This window comes from Protomyctophum bolini (assembly GCF_963924005.1).
Source record: "Protomyctophum bolini genome assembly, chromosome: 17".
Classification (NCBI taxonomy): Eukaryota; Metazoa; Chordata; class Actinopteri; order Myctophiformes; family Myctophidae; genus Protomyctophum; species Protomyctophum bolini.
In genome coordinates, this window is record NC_137878.1 from 7,530,553 (window position 1) to 7,555,108 (window position 24,556).

The 24,556-nt window shown below is 41.7% G+C and overlaps 2 protein-coding genes across 2 annotated transcripts; one reads left to right on the forward strand and one right to left on the reverse strand.

Moving 5' to 3' along the window:
* Nucleotides 1-1,046: 1,046 nt before the first annotated feature.
* Nucleotides 1,047-5,518, reverse strand: LOC308332136 (homeobox protein XHOX-3-like). The gene is made up of 3 exons (XM_080787788.1): nucleotides 4,869-5,518; nucleotides 3,492-3,730; nucleotides 1,047-3,048 (listed from the first exon to the last, which is right to left on the reverse strand). The coding sequence occupies exons 1-3, from the start codon at nucleotides 5,269-5,271 to the stop codon at nucleotides 2,491-2,493; spliced, it is 1,200 nt and encodes a 399-aa protein (XP_080643914.1). The 5' UTR covers nucleotides 5,272-5,518; the 3' UTR covers nucleotides 1,047-2,490.
* Nucleotides 5,519-17,050: 11,532 nt separating this feature from the next.
* Nucleotides 17,051-19,056, forward strand: hoxa13a (homeobox A13a). The gene is made up of 2 exons (XM_080786979.1): nucleotides 17,051-17,782; nucleotides 18,040-19,056. The coding sequence occupies exons 1-2, from the start codon at nucleotides 17,095-17,097 to the stop codon at nucleotides 18,285-18,287; spliced, it is 936 nt and encodes a 311-aa protein (XP_080643105.1). The 5' UTR covers nucleotides 17,051-17,094; the 3' UTR covers nucleotides 18,288-19,056.
* The last annotated feature ends 5,500 nt before the right edge of the window (nucleotides 19,057-24,556 follow it).

Sequence of the window (24,556 nt, forward strand, 5' to 3'; positions counted from 1 at the left end):
TGTGTGTTCATTGGGGGCCTGTCTGATTAGGATGAACCTTTTTACCTATAGTCGCTACAAGCACCCGCGAGGAAGCTATATGTGAGCATCTCCACCGACGCTGACTCAAAAGGACGTTTTGTTCCGTCACCTCTCTCCGTTGCATTTGGTAATAAATAAGAATATATATATATATATAGGCTAAACTATACACAGAGCGGTGCTGTTGTCATTAAATGAGACAACTCTATATGCTTCTCTCGTGTATTTATTCGTCACTATACTGGAAAATGCACATAATTCGATTCATAAAAAGGCATGCCTTATACATTACATGCTGTCGAAATAAGCTCGTTTAATGCAAAGCAGTGTTATAGGTGCATGGTTTATAGGTTGCTTAAATGCCTGTATACAATATAGCTATATACACCTTATACTTTTCACTTTATATTTGTTTAAATCACTGAAATAACATGCATCTTTGGATATCCATTCTCAGAAAATGTATTAAACGTGCTTTTAAATTGCCTCTCTCTCTGTGTAGCGTGCACCTTACCCAGCCAGCCTATTAAAGCCAGAAAGCTCTAATTTGCGCATGCATGGCGCCGCGCGTGCGTGCCAGTCAAACGCGGCCAATTAAGATCTCGCTGATTGTTGGTGGGGCTGCTGCTGTATCATTGATCTTTTCACGTTTCAGTATCTTCAGACAACTAATCCTGTCGTGTCTATTAAGTAGAGAAAACATGAGTGGCGTTAAGGACCACTAGGTTTCATGGTCAACCTCGCGTGCTCCCAAAAAATATAGCTGTGTTCTGTGATACTGAATCCACAACATTCTGTGGTATTATAGCTGTTAACTGCAGGTGCTTGATGAAGGTGTATATGAAGGCAAATGACATGAAGCAAACGAGATGCATATTTTCAGGTTTATTGTCACTTTCGTCGTTTTGACATCATTGTCAATTCTGTGATATAAATTGGTTTCTTTTAGGCATATAGTCTTGCTTTTCCCCCCCATATCATATAATCATAAAGGTTGTTTTTCTTTTAAATGAAAAGACTCCGTGGATGATTTGACAGTGTTATTTATTGCAAATAGATGTCGAGAACAATCCAGCAAAAAAAAATAATTAACTAATAATAAAACAATCAGCGCATAAATATCAGTCACTTGTGAATCCGCTCTCTCCTCGAGATATGCCAATAGAGCAGTGCAAAGCGAAATAGTAAAAATAACAAATAAAATAATGAATAATATGACATGAACACTATAGGCTACATGGGGAAACGGACTTTAATTTGACTTGTAAAATTAGAACTCATGAGCACACACACGCACACAGTGACACACACAAGTGAACTGAGAAGAAGGGAGGTCTGCATGGGTGGAAGTCAAGAGAGCTGGGGTTTATAACTATGGCAAGCTTGCCAAAGCTTTGCGTGATTGTCCAGTGTCTTGTCTGTCTGTCTGTCTGTCTGCCTCCCCCCCCCCCCTCTCTCTCTCTCTCTGAGGCTCTCTCTCAATCCCGCTCTCTCCATCCTCTTCTGAGGCCCGTCGCCTCCTCGTCTTCCTTCTCTCTTCTTCTCCCGTCAAGCCGTGCAAGCTTAATCCGTTCCCTCGGCGCCTTGTTACCGTTTGGCAGAAACGATCCCTTCCCAGGCAGGCGCGAGAAAAAAAGGCCCCGGCATTATATCATTAATTCAACACTCAAAATTCATCCGTACACGCCGCGCGTACATATACATCATTTACTAATTTTTCACCAGCATCTGCACATTTCGGCCCGAGGAGGCCCGTCAGGGCCCGGTGGAGAGGGGAGGAAGGCTATAATGAGGCGCAGCAGTCTGTTAACAAATCCCCTTGTTAAAAAAAAAAAAGAGAGATGGAAGGCATCATTCTCATACAATACATGTAGGTCAATTTGGACGCATATAGAGGACTACAAATAATGATAAAACGTTAACGTCATCCATCACAGAGATTTAAACGTTCCTTCTGTATATCTTCTCACTCCGCCCATGTATACGTCGCACTCCCTGCACATGTGGCTGCACCATATTAATCTTCTATATATGAATGAAATTTGCAGGTTTCATCTCATGGTCATCATATTTCAGGCCTCGTTCTGCGCTGGCATTATAGGGTTGTTTTATGTTTTCAGTGGACTGTACTGTCTGTAGCCTATAGTGAGATCCATTGTGCGTCAAAGCTGAAGATGTGGATAATGATCTTGCCCCAAGTTAATCATCTCCTTGGGTGCGGATAACAACGACGTGTGCCAAGAAGTGACTTTCATACTGTTCCTTCTGACATGTATAGCTCTTCACAGGAGCAAGATGTCTCTCATGCTGATAGGGGGTCCCGATAATGTTTTTATTTTTCTTCATTTGCTTAAACGCTATTATGTCAAAAAGCTTATGGTATGCCACTCGTATATACGTACTGTATATATGTTCATCCCGCAGCTATACAGTCTTAATAGCCTATTATGACTATAGCTCTTCTTCGTTTTATCTGGTCAGAGGCACCTCTTCTCTCTGGTCTAATGTCACCGGCGAGGACTTGCTGAGCACCGACGGGGCGAACGTTAGAAAAGCCTCAGTCCTGCTGGCGGGGGAGCAACCGAAGTCCGAGGCGCCGCCGGGCGGCCTCGTCGAAATGCCATTCGACTGGCCGGAGGAGTGACAGGCGAGGCAGGAGCAGGGGCTCCCCCCGGGCCCCAGGCCATGGTGGGCCGCCGGGTGGTGCCCCGGGGCGGTGTACAGCGACGGGTGTCTGAAGGCGCAGAGCAGCTCCGGCCTCTGGTAGGGATGGGACAGCATCCGGAAGCTGTCCAGGGACCGCTGCAGCGGGTTGGAGAAGGGCGCGGCGCTCGGCACGGCGGCCCCGTGCACGCCCAGGTGGGAGTAGTAGGGCAGGGGCAGGTGCGTCGGGAAGGGGTAGGGCAGGTTCCCCGTGGCGGCGGCGTGGCTCATCATGTAGGTGTAGAAGGCGGGGTCGGCCGGGTGAGGCCACGTCATGGCCAGACGCTGGCGCTTGTCCTTCATCCTGCGGTTCTGGAACCACACCTGTAAACGGAGACACGCCGGGTCAAATATTAAACCACCACACACAACACACAAGCTCTCTCTCTCTCTCTCTCTCTCTCTCTCTCTCTCTCTCTCTCTCTCTCTGAAACCGCACAACAACAAAAGGAGGAACTTTGAGCGACATTGTGAGATTTATACAGCATCTGAAATGAAATGTGCATTTAGAAAATATATACATAAATTGTTGGTCGTGGAAAATCGAAATGGGGAAATTGTGAGGAATATTAATTCCCCATGCTGTATAGAGCTTTAAATGTTTAGAACTAGGAATGTAGCCTATATATGAATTTAGGACAAGGCCTCTGGCTGCAATTTATACCCTCAAAATCATATAGCATATATAGCGTCGTCGATGCTATATCACATTCCTCCCCGTGTTTTAGTTTGTTATAAGGTCAAAGATCCCAGACAGTGCATCTTACTTTGATGGTGGTCTCGGGCAGGTTAAGGGCCGCGGCCAGTTCACATCTCCGCGGTCTTGAGACGTAATTCTCCCGATAAAATTCCTTCTCCAGCCGCCCGATCTGCTCCCGCGTGAACGCCGTCCGGTACCGTCGCATCTGGTCCGCCGCATAGGACAGGGATCCCGGAGGGCCCGGCACAGACTTCCCCGTGTCTGCATTGTTCTCGCTCTGATGGCTTGGGGAATCACTTCTTAGACCTGGAATAAGTGGAATTATATATATGACAAGTGAATTAATGAATTATTATAATGAATACAGTATTCGCTATATACATTAAAGCACACCGAGGACATAGACAGCACAAAATTATTACAATACACACGCTGGCTTTGTTGTGTTAACATGCATGGTCACCGTTTATGCATTTGATTGAAAATGGAATATATTGTTTTGCTTTAAAAAAACCATGGTATACCTTCCATTACATGACTTTAATAAAATTGAGTAGCATAATTTAACGTTAAATATAGCTAAGTGTCAAATTAGTAATATAGTAGTAGCCTAATATGTTATTATATATTTATTATTGTAATAATTATTATTCTCGTGGGGAAAGAAATAGCTGGAATTTGCTTATAGGCCTATAGATAGATTCCTTTAATGTTATGAAATTGACAATGTGGATGTCATACAATGTATATTTAGCTTAATATGAATTAGTCTGCGATCGAGGCTATATGTAATTTTTAATGACAGGTTTTTAAAGAATGGTATTGTATGATCAATAGGCCTATATCAGTCCTTTTGCTCCTCGGGATATATAGTACTGCCAACTCAACCCACCAAAGAATTCCTCTGGCGGTTGCCCTTAATTCCCTTCCTTTTTTCACTGTGGTTCTTATAAAAAAAAAAACCCACATTCTTCCTTGAGGAGTAAATATAAATAAAGGGTGATTTGTGTGAGGGGTCTCTCTAAGGAAGTGGCGCCGAGGTGACTCGTTTTAAAGCTGGCTGGGTATAATAACGTGTGGGTGTCACCGCAGCATGGATCCAGCCACACTTGACATAACAGCTGTGCAGAGCGAATACAATTCCAAGTAGCATTTTTTTTGTTGCTTTGTTGCAGTGAGACAAAAATGCATTTAATCAGGCATTCCGCATTGGATTCCGATGTTGTATATACAACGAAATTAACATGGGCTATAATATAGAAATCCGACCCTCATCAATGGTTGAAGACATGAGTCCTGTATAGCCTATTTATAATTGGCTCAGTGCATATAGCTCAGTTGCAATGTTGCATTCAATCAAGCCTATAAGCACAGTCGATATGACTTCATGCAACACGAGCAAACAAGAAAAGCATGGGAGTTGAAGTATTTTTTGCCTATATACCTTTAGCTGTCGGGTAATCCATGCTTTCTGGGGTGCAGCTGACATCGATTTCCTCGTAGAAATCAGACTCCGTGTCTGAACTGCTGCCGTCTTTATGGGGGTGATGATGTCCATGAGACCGGTGTCTCTCGGTGGGGGCGCTGGACACGCCGACCGGCCTCATGTCGGGATACATGCCCCTTATACGTGCACTCTCGTCCGCCTCCTCCGCTCTTCTGTCCCGGGAGTAAGGCGCCGCAGAGCCGGGACTCACACAGTTCCTATTAGTCTGCACCGCCTTCCCCTGCTGCGGTTCTCCTCGCACGGGGCTTCCGACCGCCTCGGATAAATTGGCGCCGTTCTTGCCTGCATGGTGAAGCTGACCTGCCTCCGCGAGCATCAGCATCTCCTTTCTGCTTTCCATCACCGACCGAGGAACGAGCGCGCGACGAGAACGGCACGAGCGAACACGGCGACCACTCCTGCTAAACCTCGAGTGTATAAACGGCGGGCAGGGGAGCGCGAGCCGCGACTGCTGTGGGCAAGGCGACGATTTTGTGACGGGGGCTCGTGTCGAAGGGAAAAGGGGAGAGGCGCGCGACACAAGAGGGGATGCAGTCCGTTCTGACCCTGAGTGGCGAGCGCTCCTGAGTGCGGCACGAGCTCTGGGAGGGATCACCATTTGCCCTGTCTCTCTCTCTCTCTCTTCTTCGAGCTGTCATTCTTAATAGTGTAGTCGTCATGATGGTACCCCCTGATGACGACACGCAATTGATTGGATGTGGATAAACAGAAGGAGCAATCACAGTGGCGAGAGAGAGATGAAGGGTGGGTGGTGGGTTGGTTGATATATAGGAAAACAAGGGACATGAGTACATAACGCCAAGCATGGAGGGGAGGATGGAGCAGAGCATGCATGCAGACCACTGTCTGGTCTATAGAGGATGTCTTAAATTTGTGCACATTAACAATATTGGTTCATATATTGTATAGTAACGCGTGGTCTAATCTCCCCCACATGTTTCTAATATATATATGTTTCGTATAGCATTGTGAAACACATGGCCTGCATGATTAGCAATAGTACATTTCTGTATAAGGCAGAAGTGCAAGGGCTTTCACATAATTTTCTATAAACGAGGGAGCAAATAAAAAACAAAAACAAACAAACAAACACATTGACGATATAGCTTTATTTGCATTGAGGCTGCAGCCAAATAGGCTATAGCCTACTTTGTAATATTGCAGAGTGGAAATGATATGCTATATATACATGGTACGTTTTATATAACAAAGATTGTATAGCCTTATATTTTTGACTTGACATCGATTAGCCTATACATGTAGAAAAGAGAGCGATAAGGCCAGTGCACATTATTGCTTTTATATACGTTGTTGCATGTCCATTTTAGCAGACAGAGGCCCCGTCCTGCTCTGCTCCTCCCATCATTCTCATCCTCCCCTAAAGTGGTGTCAAACAAAGCACTCTAAGGTCAAATCGTGTGGTCAGAGTTAAGATAACAGACCATTTGACATTAGTCTAAGAGCAACACAAGACAACAGGACTTTAACCACTTCCCCACTGACTATATAGGCTATATCGTTGTCATATATGACGAATATAAATGGCGATAGCTATAATGAGCTCGTTTTTTTAGATGTGGTATATTTTCGCTTATGACATCAAGCATGACCCAAAATCGGGACGGTAAAAAAAAAATCGAATCTAATCCTATATTCTTTTGACTATATAATAAATCCCGGTTAGATTAATTGGTGTTAATTTAGGGGAAATTTGGAATCGAAACATGACTCATGCGCACGCGCGTCAGGGTCATGTTTCGCAATAACACGGGCACGAATCATGACATTATTCCAATTGGCACACACACCACTGACGCCAGTGTCCTGACATAATATGCGCAGTGATAGACGGCTCTTTGCATGCTTTCAGGGTGGGGGCCGTTTTCGCGAAGATCTCTTTGATGTAGGATGTGCTCTCGCGCAGTAAAAAGCCACTAACCAGCAATAAATGAGAGAGGCTTTTAACCCTGGGTTTGAACTTGATATTAGACTATACTAACGTTACTCATTTTCAGTGCTTATGGGTGCACGTGCACAATTGTCTGTTAACAGAAGCAAGCACAATGTGGATTTTAAGAACACGTGTGTCACTTTGATCTGATCCGTGTATATAGGCTATGGGATGGGCATAGGCGTAATTTGGTGCTTCCAATGGATCCCCCAAGGCGGCCTGTGTCATTTTAGCTCTGTAGCTCATTACATAGGCCTACATGCATATCCAATTCAAAGGAGCTGTATATTGGCATGAGAAAACATACCAAACAAAACTAAAAAAACTGAAATCATCTCGCATAGGTTACCACCATGCAGGGGCCAGAGCTCTACTTGTTTATTATAGCTCCAAAGTGATGATAGCCCTATGTATGTATATATGCACTTATACACAGAAATTGAAGTGCGTGCATGCCATCATCACATAATAGGCTATTCATGCTTGCAGGTATATACAACAGCATCATCAAGTGGGACATAATTTTGTCGTAGGATTTCCACATTAACTGAGTTTTATTTATGCCTGGCTGCAGGTTATATGCTCCCACAGTGAGGATGGCCGTTGGTGTGGGTGACGTGACGTCACGTGCTGGTGGAAAGAGGAGCGTGACGCAGGGGACTGTCAGCTGCGGAGCCTCGATATTCTCCGCTGTCCTTGTGCGCCCTCGCCTGTTGAAAAGAGGCACGGCGCCCCGGTCACCGCAGACCCCCCTCCCCCAGCTGCGAGCAAGCAGAGAAGTGAGTGAAAATTCCTTCGCGCTCTCTCCGGTGTGTGTGCATGTGGAAAATCTCTCTCTCTCTCTCTCTCTCTCTCTCTCTCTCTGTCTCTGTGTCTCTCTCTCTCTGTCTGTCTGTCTCTCTCTCTGTCTGTCTGTATGTCTGTCTCTCTGTGTTACATTAACACTTGACTTGGGTAATGCTATCTTTTGAAAACTATAAAAAGATTGTGAATTTTCTGGCAGAGATAGTTATACATCCATACAGAATAGACAGCATTTGCGACAAGTAGCAGCAATTTATAAAAATGTAATTGAATTAATGTTAGTTGCTCATATAACAGTATACTTTTATTTGCTGTATAGTGTTATAGGGTATAACAATGTACACACAATGATTTGTATTTATTCCATAAGGTGCTTGTATTCATGTGCACACTGTCTGTCTGTCTGTCTGTCTGTCTGTCTGTCTGTCTGTCTGTCTGTCTGTCTGTCTGTCTGTCTGTCCATGCTCCCATATACACATACATACATTGTGTTGTATACTGTATATACGTATATGGAACATAACCTATACTGTTCACAAAAAGTTTAGCTAACTTTGCTATACTACAGGGAAAACATGCACATACGTACATATATGTTACTATTATTTTTACACTCTGATTGCGCTTTCTTGCACTCTTTATTTGTGTTTGCTGTGCTTTGTTGTTTTGAGTGTCATGCTATCTATATGCTGCTGCATTGTCTGTAAGGAAGCCAAAACAAAAATAAATTTCACTCTTATGTGTACCTGTACACAAGATGTAATACATACATACATACATACATACATAGGTAGGTATGCGGTCTATAGCCTAACTTGGACTCAGGGGGGTGGACGCCTCTGCCTTGCATAGTCCCCAGTGAATAGGCATTTTGCCCTTCACTGGTAACCCTATTTTGGAGTAGTTTTAACTAAATTAAGGTATGGTGGGCTGGGCTTTTTACAAAAAAGCCCCCCTTTTAAATACTACACACATACATACATACATGCATACATACATATCTACATGCATACATTTCAGAAGTTTTAGCAGTTTTTAAGGACCCACTTTTAGGCCAGTGCACCAGAGCAAACTCTTGCCTTTTTTTAAACCCTATACCCATTTTAACCAAATACATACATACATACATACATACATGGGTGGACGCCTCTGCCTTGCATAGTCCCCAGTGAATAGGCATTGCCCTTCACTGGTAACCTTATTTTGGATTTGTTTTAAATATATGAAGGTTTTGTGGGCTGGGCTTTTTACTAAAAAGCCCCCCCTTTTAAATACTACACACATACATACATACATACATACCTACATACATACATTTCAGACGTTTTAGCAGTTTTTAAGGACCCACTTTTAGGCCAGTGCACCAGAGCAAGCTCTTGCCTTTTTTTAAACCCCACCCATTTTAACCAAATACATACATACATACATACATACATCCATCTCAGAAGTTGAAGCAGTTTTTAAGGACTCACTTTTAGGCCTGCAGTGCAACAGAGCATGCTTTTGCACCTTTATTTTAAAAACCCTTATACATTTTAACCACACACACACACACACACACACACACACACACACACACACACACACACACACACACACACACACAAGCCTGCTGCTATACCCTCATGTGATGGACATTTAGGCTAATAGGCCTATAATATTATGTCTTTCTTCCTTTTGTTCTGTAGTCAATCTTTGTCTCTCAGTCTACAGTATACTTTCTGAACCTAAATTCCCCTTTAAAGAGTCAGAAAATGAAAGGTTATGTGTATTTCACATTTTTCTCGTATATATGGCAGTGTTTATACAATGTACGTGCTTGTGCAAACCATGCCTTTAACAGTATTGAACGTTTATAATGTGCCTCTTTCTCAGATGTCAAACATCTGGCTTGATTCAACCAACAGTTGAATGAAATAAATCTGCCACGTTCTTGTCCATAATTTCCATCTGATGACTTAAATGCTGTGCCTAAAGTCACTCCAAATACACTGCATGTTTAGTTTGTGTATAATATACCGAGCCCAAAGAGTAAGTTAGGCTACATTGTATTCCCATTGTGGACCACCATGGGGGTCTGAGATAAGAGACCATTGCATTGCTTGAGGGTTATTATTGTTGGAGACTGAACGACCACAACCGAATGGTTGGCCATGCACGTATAATAGAATCAGAGGCAACAGCCTAAATGCTGTCAGAATGAAATGGCATCTGTCCGATTAGGTGAAGTTCATTATAGTTAAACCCTATCCTAGAACATATTTTTTAATATGGACCCTTGGTCATTTGATAGCCCCCCCCCCCCAATACATGGCTTTCGTACATTCCGCCATATAGTTATAGGCCATGGATTGTTTTCATTTTTGTGGTAAATTATGGTGTATATAGCCTTATTCGTGCCAGCCAAGTCTATGGACTTTAATGTTTAGGAATATAACGTATAGGTGACTGGCTGTCATTTCGCTGCCCCTCACTTCACACCTGTGTGATTCATTTTTATTTTATTGTATTTTTTTTTTAACACTATAGGGTTAAGAAATTACAGATTATTTTTGTTATAGCCAATACAATGTGTGCCTGTATAGTCTAATATCACTTACAAATGTATTATATGGCCATGGAGATCCATGCGTCTACTTGTGTACTGTGAACACACTCTCAATTCGTCATATAAACACAAATCTACTACTACTTACACTCCATATATTAGGCTTTTCAGAGAAACATGATATGACCGCATAATGCCATGACCAAAGTATAAGAGTTTGTTTTGTCAAAGTGGATGCTTATATAAGCTATATCAAAATATACGGTTTTATTATTAACCTATAACTATAGGCCTATAGCAGAGCAGATGTGTTGACCAGGGTCGAAATGTTTGAATGTATTTTAACAAAGTGGTAGTGCACATGTAGGCGATAATAACCACTTTTCTAATACCTTTCGATTAGTCTTTTCCCCCATATAAGGCCCTTTTAAAATAATCATATGAGAAAGTATACGGGCTATATGGAGGTGTTTGTGGAAGGCCCTTAGGCCACCGAAGAACGTCTCAGATTGTGTTGATCGCAGCATGTTGACAGTACTATCCAGGGGTTATGCAATGGGTCGTGGCCAACACGGGTAGTATCTTGTGATCTGTCCAGAGATAACGCTTACAATGTCTTTTTTTGCGCAATCCAGAAATGACCTTGTGCGTTTACAGTAGTGTCACTTTATATGGTGTGTATTTTAGATAGTGAAGGACACCGGATGGGATTGGAAAGCTTGGCTTTAATATGCCTTTTCTTCTTAAGGTGATGTTTGCTAAACCAAGTGCATCACTAATGGTGCAGTTCTTGTTCATAAAATGCACTATATACACGCCAGAATTAATGTTAAAGCTCTGTGCACAGTGCTGTCACAAAGCACTGTCCTGTTCTGTAAGAAAGTATATAGCCTATAGGCTACCGAAAAGTGGACTTCAACGTGTTGTAGTGGCTTCGCTCTGGTGTCTCCATGGCGGAGATCAAAGAAAAGGGAGCTCCCCCCACGGCAGACATTGCAGAATGCGCCCCTCAGTTTTACTAGCGAGTCCAACTTGAACTTGACCATGGAGTCTGCGCAGTACGCATGTAATCCAATCCCAGGTCCTTGCAGTGGGCTATTGGAATATTTGGTTTGCGGGAGCAAAAACAAACAAAAAAAAACCCGACTAAAAGAAAACAATCAGTATTGGCTATATAGAACCATGCATGGATTTATTCCAGCATGTGTGTTCTGTCTTGGGCTGGAGGAAGAGACATTAGCCTTTTATATTGTATCTATATCCTGCCCCTCCCGTCTCCTCGTGCTTCAACTTGGCCTTGAAACGGGATGACACTACCAGAACGTTAAGTCGTTGACCTTGGGACCACGGCACATATATATATGTCTTGAGAATGCAAGGTGACTATGGAAATCTGCCCTGTTTTATCTCCATTTGCAGCACCATTCGGCACTATCCCTGCACAATCCCGGTATATGACACGTCACGAACGGCTTAGAAGAAGGCTACTGAGATGCAGGGCTATATTACCCTATTAAAGTGCACACATCACGGGGTATATGGCTTACCAGTTACCAATCCAACAGTAGCAAAGCAACGCGAGATATATATATATATAGGCGAGCGCGCAAGAAATATCTAACGTCTCCACAGTTTGTAGGTTCTATTTTAATTTCTTATATAGCTTCTCATCTCGATTATTTGGAGGTGAGGCTGATATTATACGATTTCGTCTTGTTGCCATGCTTTTTCGAGATGGACTGTGTGCTCTTTCGCTTATTCTGCATTCCGTTATTCTTTAACTTAACCCAGTAATTGTCTCTCTTGGTGCACATTGCCTTGGCATTTTGTCTATTCAACTATATCCCCACTCCCACATGGGCAGGGTTTGGAGTGGACTGTCGTATCTCGTGATCCACCATAGGCCAATCACTGTTATTCACGGTCCAGAAGTAAATATTGACATAGGCTACCCTCAATACTAAAACTATAGCATAGAATGGGCTACTATACTTCACCAAATTGTTGGCTTGCTTAAATGAACTTATAGGGTCCAATATATTTGTAGCAGGACAAACTATTATCTCAACCCATATGTCGTGCTTTTACATGTATAGGCCTATATGTGATCTTCACATTCCCCTTTCCTCCAACAACGTCTGCGTAAATTGGCGAGCGAGGCCTAAATGCATTACATTTGCAGCACAAAATCAGTGCTTATACAGATAAGCCACGGCCTTTTTATATAGCTTAATTTGGAATACGATCGTCAAAATATACCCCGTGAGTGTGGTTATTCAAGAAGCGAGGTTTATTATTATTATTTATATTAATAATAATAATAATTAATTTGTCACTCATGACCATGGGAACATTCAAAACGATTTATCACGAATCATTTTTAAATAAATTAAACTATAGGCCTGCATGAAAAAACAAACAAACCTTGAATTAAACTTTTAACGAGCGAAATCAAATAAATGTTCACATGTATTTCAATCAATATAGGCAAACAAGAAACTGGTGAATCTAAAGATTTGATAACCTGAAAGGGGAACTTTTCTGTGTCGCGTGCGGCGTGCAGAAGCCTATTTATTGTAAAAGTAGGCTACACAAGAAAAAAAAGGGCGTGCGGTCTTTGTTTGACTTTTTATTTATTCAGCAAGGATATTTTCATAACGAATCGGAGACGCTATTGGCCCAAGATAGCCCATGCGCATGTCAACACAATGCATTGAACAATGCTAGGCCTATAACACACCCAAAGTAGTTTATTATAGAGATAATATTAACCATATTCGATGCAATCAAAGTGTCGATGCTTGAAAGGAAAAATCTGATTTCTACAATTGTAGCCCTTGGGGTGAATCATAATAACAATAGCCTGCAAATTATAGACAATTTGAATGATTGGTGCAATTATGCTATAACGGGGATGGGCCTTATAATGAACTGTATGGAAAATGTTATATATCCAAATTATTCCAAAAATATATAAATACATATACGTCCTCCTAATAGGTAGGCTAAATTGTATGAAATTACAACCATATAGCTTCCACATGTCCTTATGAGTCTTGTTTTGCCGCCAATTGATACAATAGCTTATTAAAAGATGTGGGAATGGGCGGCAGTTGACGTTTCATTGAAATTAACTGTATAGACCTATAACGGTTATTCCTTTGTGCCAATAAATGCTTGCACGTGCTGCTTAGCCTTCCATAGTTTAGCACGCCATTAACGCAATATTTAAGAGATATATACTTCGGAACAAGACCGACCTACTGGTCATATAAGGCACACATCAAGTTCACCTTGTGATTGTAAATGTCCGCCTATAGCTCTCGGGGCCTATGGCTTCCAATGCTGCATGCATGTGCATCGGGCGAAAAAAAGTTTTGAGCTTTGTGCAGTTCTTATGCTGCCCTTTTATACATTTGAGCTAGAGAGAACATGGAAATGTTAACTTTGACCGCCCTGACCACAGAAACATATTGGGCTGTTATGGCTTTGGCAACTCGTTTGACAGCCATCTAACTTTATCTCCCTGAAACAGCACGTCGGCCGCGAGCGGATTGAAATTTATATATGTCTGCACTTCGTATAAGAGCTTATGGCAGCACATTATACATCACAACCATACGCTATTAAGTATAGACTACGAAGTTATTGCAAAGCATAACTTTATACAGCTTTCCTCGAGTTTCTGAATGCCCCTGTTTCATGGCCTTTTATGTGTTGTGTCGTTATGTTCAAGCTGGGGGGTGAAGTGAAATTGTTCCTGAAAGCGCGTTCGCCACGTAATTTGAACGTCCGTCAGTGCTGGGCTAAATGACTATACAGAAGCGGGCGGAATGTCTGTGGCCATTGTTTTGACGCTCAGCGGTGGTCTGTGGTGCAGGTCTGCTGCGTGGTCTTGTTGTCGTCTCAGCCGTCCTATATACAGTGTCTGGGGCCTGACCACTGGCCTCAACACACTGCATGCGTGACGTGATGACGGCTCTCTTGTGTTGAGTGTTGTGTGATGGCAAGATGTAAAAACGTGTTTTGGACAGTGAAAAGTATGTGTCTGTCCTGTGACAAAACCACGGCTTATAAGGACAATAGAGCACGAGGCCCGTTGATCCATCCGTCTCCTAAGACATGAATCATAATATTATCAATTTCTGATCCAGGAATTGAGCCTATATCATCAGACTCGGAATCATATATCTTCAGGTTATTCTTTTCAGCGAATCCCATTTTAAAACGAGGAACTACAAGCACTGTCTGCAGGCTAAATGCAAACATCATATAGGCTACACACATATAGCGCATTTGATATAATAGGAAGACGGAAAAATTATGTGTGTATTTGAAAATATAAAAGGATAATAATCACCCAAGCTAATTTTATATCACTTATGGTATTCTAATTAAATAAAAACAACTTGCTATAGGTCTATATTATGCAGTGGTAAAATGGCCACAACAGGTATGGTTTTCATTCTATTGATGAAGATGAAATGTTTTGAAAGTTGCGGCTTATATGCAATCGTAGCACTACACTAACTTAATATGCCTATTGACTTTTAGCTAATAGATTTTTAGATGTTAATCAGTTGTTTGGGGGATTATACAATGGCGTGAAGTATGCATAATTGATTTATGGCATGCGTTTGATCATTTAGTCATGTATTAAGGGCATCACCAGTTCCCAGCTGACAAAAATATAACACACCCCTGATGTTCTGGCATTTTTACGAATATTCCTGTAACTGTTGTGTTTTGATATTGGCTAGTACTCTCAATCGTATTTTGTATACACATGTAAGAATGTAGACGCCCCCCATCACTGCTGTCTGTAGCATCAAATGCCAAAAATTAGCTAAAGCCCAGGCTAGCTATATAGCACGTGAACTATACGGTTGTAACGTTTTAACGCCTATACAATGGTGTTGAGAATAGCCTAGGCCTACATGAACAAATACCACCTGTCAGCAATATAGCTGTAGATATGGTTGGTTAATTAACATTGGCCTATACTCTCACAAGAGGTTATCGTTGATCAGTGCGTATTTGTTCGTGCAGCTTAAAAGTATAGGAATTTAAATGATGCATCCCTGCATGCTATTTTAATATATAGACCTATATCTTGTGTATTTCTGTCGTTATAGTTGTGGTGGTAGTGGTGCACGTCATGCAAATTAATTTTGCATATCATTGTTATTGCTAGATGTATAGGAAAATAACTGGGTTTGACTTTTACGCATTGCATCGGCGTATATCTGCTACTGGTCCCGTCAAAGATCAACCTCTCAGAACCACACATTTGTGCAAGGGTATCTGGCATCTGAACAAGCCCAATCCCATGTTGCATTTTGACAACAGACAAGGTATATCACAAACCCAGGCAAAGATATAGGCTAGCAGTTCCCGTTTTCGTCAACACGGTGCGGTCACATGCAGAGCCACTGGTCGTAAACACCAACACGCAGCAGACAGCCACACAACGGCGCGTCTATCCCGCTCCCTTCTCTTCACAGATCACATCATTTTCACACGTATTCGCCAAACCTCCTCTAAAAGCCTGCAAATGCAAAACAAAACAAAAAACAAAAAAACATCTCGGTTATATATATGAACGCGGAGACACAAAGGTGTGCAGCACCACCACCCAAGTGCAAGGTTAGCATGGTTTGTGAGAATAAAACGGCTATAGGAGAAAACAAAATGCCTGTAAAATTTTATGTCTTCCAAAGCAGGAATTCTCACCCTTCTTCCGTCCTTTTCAAGCACTCAGACGTCTCTTCAAAGACTGAATAGCCCAACAGGCTTGATGGCGAGACAGCAACTTTCAACTTGACCTTGGCCTCTAGCCGCGACTACCTCGTATGTAAAAAAAAAAAGAAAAAACAGCACGCAGTGCCAAGCTCTGGGCTGTTTTCTGTCTGTACATATTGTAAACATGTCGGAAGTTGCTGGGCGTCTGGAATATTCACTAAACCATGACGTTATATCCGAATTCACTAATTTTGTTCGATATAGCCTGCCATTTGAAAGTATACGCCCTTTTACTACGAATGTTTACTTTGTTACATTTCCCATCTTATAAGGACTGCAGCTATTATACGAGAAATACGCAAGCGTTATGGACACTGCAATATACAAATAGATTTTTTTTGGTCTGTAGTATAGGCATATACATCTGCATGATTACAAATATTGTATATACATTTTGTTTTTAGAGAAAGCACCTGGTTATTGTGTGTATACTGCGTCTATATTGTTTGTCATGCAAGAATAACATTTGCATGATGTTATGCTTTGGGGAAAGTGTAGAAAATATCATGGACAGAGTAGAAGAATAGGCCTATATGTAAACAAAGCATTGTCAATTTGTCACTGCAGCAACAGACATTTCCCATAAGAAATGCCCATAGGCTATTTTGATTTGTGAATAGCAGAGTCGACCATTTTGGGTGAATTGTAGCCAGGCTATTGTCTGCATTTCATTCAATATGAATATAGTCCCAACATGCAGTCCTGTGGAGTTATGATCTTATGGATATGTTGACGTTTAATTACGCTTTTCCCCCTCTCAAATGCACGCGGTGTGTCATTTGACATGCACAAGGAAAACTAATTGCCTCGATAGGTATGTTCACCTTACTACGCCGCATTTTTCTACATTTAATTATCTGCTGTGGGGAGATGTTTATCGTCCTCTTTGCATAGCCCCCGTCACGTGGGCACGCCTTGTCCAATGAGGAACGCAATCTTCGGTGCTCCCGTGCGCGTCAGAGTAAGCTTACTCTCTCGGAATCGGTATCTCCTTTTTTCAGTCTCTGCTGGGGCTTTTTAAAAAAGAAGCCAGAAGCCTCAATGTTGGATGTCGTGCTATGACAACGTCACTGCTCCTCCGTCCTCGCTGGGTCGACCCGTCGGTGATGTTCCTCTACGACAACCACGGCGTCGGTTCCGATGAAGTGAGCATGAAGAACATGGAGGGCTTCGCCGGCGGCAACTTTGCGGCGAACCAGTGCAGGAATCTGATGGCGCACCCTGCCTCCCTGGCACCGAGCACCGCGTACTCCTCGTCCGGCGACGTGCCCACCTCTCATGGCATGGGCGAGCCGGTGAAGCAGTGCAGCCCTTGCTCGGCGGCCCAGAGCTCGTCGAGCGCCTCCCTGCCCTATGGATACTTTGGCAGCGGCTATTACCCGTGCAGAATGTCGCATCACACCAGCAGCATAAAGTCTTGCGGAACGCAGCCCCCCTCCTCCGCGTACGGGGAGAAATACATGGACACGTCCGCCGGGTCGGGTGACGACTTCACCTCTCGGGCAAAGGAGTTCGCCTTCTACCCGACCTACCCCTCGGGCCCGTACCAGCCTCATGTGCCGAGTTACCTGGACGTCCCCGTGGTGCCGACCATCAGTGGGCCCGGGGCGGAGGCCAGACACGAGCCGCTGCTGCCCATGGAAAGCTATCAGCCGTGGACTCTCACCACAAATGGATGGAACAGCCAGGTCTATTGCGCCAAGGAGCAGCCCCAGCCGAGCCACATGTGGAAGACCTCGTTACCAGGTATATACGGCTACTTTAATCACAATCCAAGCTTTTACCTGGTTGCAACCACAAATAATAGATATACTGTCAAATAAATGGAGTAATTAAAATATATACTATTATATGCTAAAATTACATCTATTCATGTATAGACCTGCGGTATATAGTTATGTTACGTTAAATTACTTACCGGTATTTGTATGTATTATATTTTTGTTTGTTTTTATTTTGTTTTATCGCTATAACAACTTTATCTTGTCGTTTAACCCATTCAGACGCGGTGTCTCACGTCGGAGGCGACGGTGGTTCGTACCGACGTGGAAGAAAGAAGCGCGTGCCATACACCAAGGTGCAACTGAAGGAACTTGAGCGCGAGTACGCCGCCAATAAATTTATCACGAAGGACAAACGGAGGAGGATATCGGCCGGGACCAACCTGTCCGAGAGACAGGTCACAATATGGTTTCAAAACAGACGCGTAAAGGAGAAGAAAGTTGTCCAGAAAGTGAAACCGATCAGCTAGTTTCTTTTCTTTCTTTTTTTTAAGGACAACATTGGTGGAAAATAAACAATTTCACACACACACACACACACACACACACACACACACACACACACACACACACACACACACACACACACACACACCAATAATAATTCTGGATTGAAACAACGAACTGTTTCCTGAATCCATGACTGAACATGATTCATATGTGTATGTTGCCAAATGAGTTCCCGGAGCTTTTTGGAACAAAGTGTTGAGCCTGTATAAATGCTTGGGGAGCCCACCATTTCACCCATTGTTGTAAAATATTGTTCACGGAGTCCTCATCAAGTGGGGGAGGAAAAAAAAGAGAATTTTGTGACTGTTTTTCCCCTTTTTTGCATGCTCACTACTATCGGCTCAGGAAAAAAAAATCTGAAAAGGAGATTCAAAAGAAGTCAGTGAAAGAAAGTGTGTTGGAATTGTTAAATATTAATCCATTCCACTTTCTTTTTAAGAGCTAATCACATGCTTATATGCAGTTTAGACTCATCGGATCCATGCATATAATTCTTCTCAGCCATATACCAAATCCCATGGTGCAATTCGTATTATTATAACGCTTAGATAATCGTCCTGGATATGTGTGTTCATATCAATCATAGCTTCTTTTTTATGTGTGCGTATTAATGTGGTTGTATATAGAGTAAATTTTCCGGCATGATATCAAGACCATTTATGTGTGTCACTTAATATGTCGGTGTTAATGCCCATCTCTTAATAAAAATATGGACTTGGTTGACTCTAATCTGTATAGCCTATATATATAGCCTACTATTAGTACAGAAATTACCAATTTATTTCACATTTGACATTTAATCAGACCAATTTAGGCTATATATGATTTGCGACAAAATCGGCTAACTTAATTGCTCCACCCTCAGACGTTAATATTGGCTTTCACTCCAGCAGGCGTGCAGTGGAAGTAACGATAGCCTATAGATGTTTGTTTGATACACAAAATACTGTTTGGGGATTATGGTTGTGAATTATTAATACTGAATGTGGCCTTGCATTCCAGTCGAGTGAAAAGTGTTAGTCAGCTCCAGGCTGACTTGTTGGAAATGTAAGCCGACATCGCCATCTAGCGACGAGTTTGTGTCAAACTCTCGTTCCACTGATAAACATTCCCTACTGTAATAATAATAGCATAATAATAACAATAATAATATATAATGCTGACAATTCTACAAATTATGATGGTGGGATGAATGATGGCATTTGTAGAATGTATAAATCATTGTTTTTTTTTAGCCTGCCCTATATGGAATGGACGCATCATCTTAAACATGCAAGATTATTACACCAATGTCTCTCCCAACATTTATTTTTCTACCTATTTGTTCCTTTTATACATCAGAATATGTAATTACTGTCTGCAGGTCTGAGCTATATACTATTTTTGTTATTTTCTTAATTTTCTTTTTAGGTCAAACCCTTCCCTTCTGACGAATTATGTTATGTGACTTAAGGCCAAGTTGATTGTTTGAATTCTCTAACACGGGTCAAAATAAATAGGTATAGTTTATAATGCATTATACAACTTTCTGAAATAAAAAGAATAGTCACCGAGCACCGACTCAAAATATAAACAAATTCAAAATAAAAATAAAAAAAATCAGCAGACCGTTGGACGATTAAAAAGAGCTCGAATGTCCAGCGAAATTAATGGCAATAAACGCAATTTTGCGTGACATGTTGTAGGCTATGCTAAAACATAGCCTATATAATTTTTTTATAGGCTGTATATATACTTCATAACATTTCAAAGTTCAGAAAGCCAATTTAATACATGTTCTATAGGCATGTACTGTAAACTGTCCAGTTAGGGAGGCTGCATTGTTTCGAATATTGAAATAAATAATCGTAAATTGGATTAAGCTATTGCGTCTATATATATTAAAATACGACATGGAGCACCGTGATATTTCACTTATAGAAAGCATATTGCTGCAGATCAACATTTAGGCCTATACACTCTTTCATAAATGTGAGAAAATACCCCCACAGCCACATATATAGCCTAATGTGCCTTCTAAACCGAGCAGGTAATTTTAAAACAACCTCTGTAATTTAACAACTTCACGGGTTCTTCGACTTCTCCCGAAATAAAATCGGCACCAGGACACTTGGTAAATTTGCTATTGTATTACTCCGGAATCTGTGGAATCTATATGAATAAATACATTTGTCATTATTTGACCTATTAAACGAGGCCTATATAGCCTATAGTTTGAACTTCGAAATTGGGAAATGAATGAATATTCAGCCATATAATTATAATTTAACACATTCAATATTATAATATATTACACACACCCACACACCGCACAATTAATCTCTATTAATCTAATTAAAATTAAGGAAGAAAGTGATGGACATTCAAAGTGTCCTCAACTGTTTCCATTAACCCGTTATGCGTTATCGCAGGACGAACCTGTGACTACTTAAAATGAAATATTAAGGATGACATTTGTTGCCGGTAATATTAAAAGTACAGGCCATAGCCTATAGACCGCCGAAATGTAAATGGCCGACTGCAGTCAAAAGATGGCATTTTTGACAATAGTGTTTTTATTTTATTTATTTTATATAAACGGTATATAATAATCAAAATTGCATTGTACCATGGTCGTGTTGAAAGTCAAACATGCGAACATATTAACCAGTCACCCCGGCCCTATCGTATATCTGTGTTGTTTTGGCCTTGGTTGAGGCCCATATTGTTTTTGTCTTAGCCTATCAATTGTTAACTCTATAGGTACTGTTAACTATAGCATTATAAGTCTACGTTGCACACTTGCACTTGTGCAGTAATATTCTATACATTCAAACCCAACACCAGCTTGGGTGTGGGTTCTTTGGACCCTGCAGGCTTCACATATATAGCCTTAAAATGTTCACGCTAATGCTAATTCGTCTGTTTATGCTGCATGCAGCTCAAATGCTCATGATGTTAAACCATAATTCCATATAGTATACACCCGTTCGATCACAGATATTCCTGTATTTTCACATAATTCAAACAGCCTATAATCTCAAAGTCACAACTAGCTTACTGTCTCTACCATTTCATGCTAACAGCAAGGCCTTGTTTATAGCACCCGGCCTATAGCCAAGTTAAACATTGATTTGATTGAATATTTTATTAATCAAAAATGTAAACAGCACGGAGGTATACAGGACAACACAAAGGTCCCGGGGACTTGTTGTGGTCCTATATGTAGGCTATTACAAGTCCTATATGTAGGCCTATTACATGATGTAATAGACCTATAGGACATTCTGGACACAGCAACACAGGGCCACAATACTTGTATTAGGCCTAGCCTACACATATAGGCACTATAGGCACACTATAGGCACACTATAACCAACATGCATGGTCTTTAGATAGGCTATAGGGGGGGGGGGTAGTTTTTTAAGCAATGCCTAATTGCTATAGCAGCTGTATAGGCATGGGAGGATAATAGTGACAGTTTCTACTTTCTCAAAGGAACAAAATGTTTTTCAGTTTTCACTGTGCAGGCTGTATCAGCACCTTGACCGTTACTTCAATTATGTTCAACGTGCTTATAAGAGCATGAGGCAACATTAATGTTTTTGTATAGTGAATGTAAATATTTAAATCAACTGGGGGGAAAAAACACTATACAGTAGTAGACTGCCTGAAATCACCTTACAGTCAAAAAAACAGCATGCTGCCTGAAATAGTCCTGCACTAAATCACAGCTATAAACTTTGGATTTGTAAATGTAGTTTTCAGCATGTCAGGATGGAATGGATGTCCGTCTGTAGCCTACATGATATCGCTCAGATTCTGACCATGTAAATGGCAGACTGTGACCAATTTAAGCCATCCACAAGCGATATCCGAGACATTTCCTATACGCAGGCGGGCGGTGGGTGTGTAACGTCGCTGCGTCCTCCTCTGACGTTGCCTCGGCGGCGCGCGCACGTGTTGTAGAATGCAGACGCGAGATTGTCTGCGAGATTGGCAACCACACTTCCTGTAATCCGAACGGCCTGACCTTGTTGGCGTGTAGTGAAAGGGCTCGCAGCCCATTGGCTGCAAGAAAGCAAAGCAGCGCTTCATTGGCTTGCTGCAGACCAAAACAAACCTGAAAAGGCCGCCCCCCTCCTCTATGGTCTGTACAATGGCCATGGCCATAGCCATTGTACAAGGGCTGTAATGCGCACAATAACATTCCCCCGCCCAGCCGACGGTCTTCGCAAAAAAAGACCATCTTTGTCTAGATCGGCTTTCCAGCCTCTGATTGGTAGAAAACTGTAGTAGGTTGGATAAGATTTCATTATGGTGTATGTTTACCTCTTTGGCAGATAAGGTTTTGCTGCCACCTTAAGGCAAAATATGGAACGACGCTCTTTCAAATGCTGCTAAAATGATGAATGAAGTTGTAAAATTATAATTATTCATTTCGCATTTCCCCTTACACGAAAAGAAAGAAAGGACCCACGTACACTTTAGGGAGCTCCGTACATTACTTCATGCGGGCTTGCTGATTTGAAGTTAATGGGAAATGGGAAAATGAAGGAGGAAGTATATAGGCTATAGTACATGTTCACTTGTGAATCTTTTTGCTGCACTTTCAAATCATCCTGACATTTTTAAAGGGCTGTGCCATTTCACGATTCCATTTAATTTCATAACTTGAATGAAATTGGCCAGATTTGATTAAACCTCCTGGAAAGGTCATTGTTTTATGCAAATTTGGTTGAATGGGGTTTGCATTCTCTCCCACAAACAACACAACACCACTTTGTTCCTGGCTATATATTCATGTGAAGAAACTTTACCATGCTGACATATTTTGTATTATTTTCTAACTTTTCCTTCTGATCTTGTAAATGGTCTGTGCAGGCCCGGGGTCCATCTCCCAGTCTGTCACATGCATAAATAAAACCCGCGGCCATGCTCTTTACATTGACCTTCGCTGTCTCTTGGCGTACCGTATAGGCTAATGAGTGCCAGCCTTCAGGCGGTCGGCAATATATACCTGGAACTTTTCTCCGAGCCTGATCAGAGGGGAGCGTGCAGGACATCATCTTATATGCACCAGAGAGACCTTAGACAGAATCTGATCCAAGGTCATAAACAGCGGTCAAATAGAAGCACTTGACCGAGATTACATGAAAGCCGCCTCCGCGTCGCTGATGACATACCTTTGTCTGAGCCAGTTCATTGCAGTTTAGCTTGAAAGTATATAGCCTGGTTTTGATTTGATGGATTGTTATATTGATATTATGTAAAAAAAAAATTACAAGCATAATTGTTAAGATTATATTATTTTAGAGGGATATCACGCAAAACTCGAATTTTATGTGACGATAAGCAAACTAATTAAACCACAAACCAGTGCAGCCTAAAGTGCCCTTTTCGATATACGCAAATTACTGCTTATATGTGCTTTTGGCCGTAACCAGAAGAATGAGGGAAACAATGGCATTTCAAACTGTTCAACGTTTACGATTCACGCGAATCTAGTTATATTCTAGGCTCTATATGTTGTCGAGGATAAGGAAAGCTCCATGGCTGAAGATAAATTAGTAACATTGTAGTCTATGTGTAGGCCTACTGCCTTTTGTCCAGCACCTGGGCTATAGAGTGAAGGTGCATGCATGCTCTATTACTTTTGTGGGCTAAAGAATTAGAGACCACTAAACTGTGATCAAGGGAAATGTTATATTCTTATTATAGACTAAAGGATTTTCTTATCTGCCATGTTTTTATCGGCCACCACGGTCTGATGGTCTACAGTTTCGTATACTCGTCCGAATGCTATATACAGATGGTGGGCTAAATAAGAGACCACGAAACTGTGATCATATAGGGACACGGACATGTTATATTCTTAATATATACTATAAGATTTTCTTACGTTTTATCGGCCATGCACCACCACGGTCTGATGCAGTTTCGTATACTCGTCCGACGGAATCACCTTCGACTGGGTTTTAGAATGATAGCCTATATATTGGGTTGAATGACTATTTGTCAATATTTCGCCACTTTGCTTTTCTAATTCAATGTACAGCCACTGTATACCGCACTTCATAACAAATGTAAGCATATATATATATATATAGGTGATTGTTGTTGTTTATTTTCAAACGGCTTAAACGGCTTTCTTGCAGAATATTTTCATCACGCATATATAGACTGTTCGAGGTTCATCAAAAGCTATAGGTCCATCCTATCTTTGTCGAGGGTATGATCCGGTGTAGCC

Bases quoted from the DNA above. Each gene is read 5' to 3' on its own strand.
- LOC308332136 (XM_080787788.1), bottom strand. From the start codon at position 5,271: ATGGAAAGCAGAAAGGAGATGCTGATGCTCGCGGAGGCAGGTCAGCTT. The intron at 3,731-4,868 runs GTATATAGGCAA...CACTTATTCCAG, and splicing joins GGATTACCCGACAGCTAAAG to GTCTAAGAAGTGATTCCCCA. The intron at 3,049-3,491 runs GTAAGATGCACT...CTCCGTTTACAG, and splicing joins TGCCCGAGACCACCATCAAA to GTGTGGTTCCAGAACCGCAG.
- hoxa13a (XM_080786979.1), top strand. From the start codon at position 17,095: ATGACAACGTCACTGCTCCTCCGTCCTCGCTGGGTCGACCCGTCGGTG. The intron at 17,783-18,039 runs GTATATACGGCT...TAACCCATTCAG, and splicing joins GTGGAAGACCTCGTTACCAG to ACGCGGTGTCTCACGTCGGA.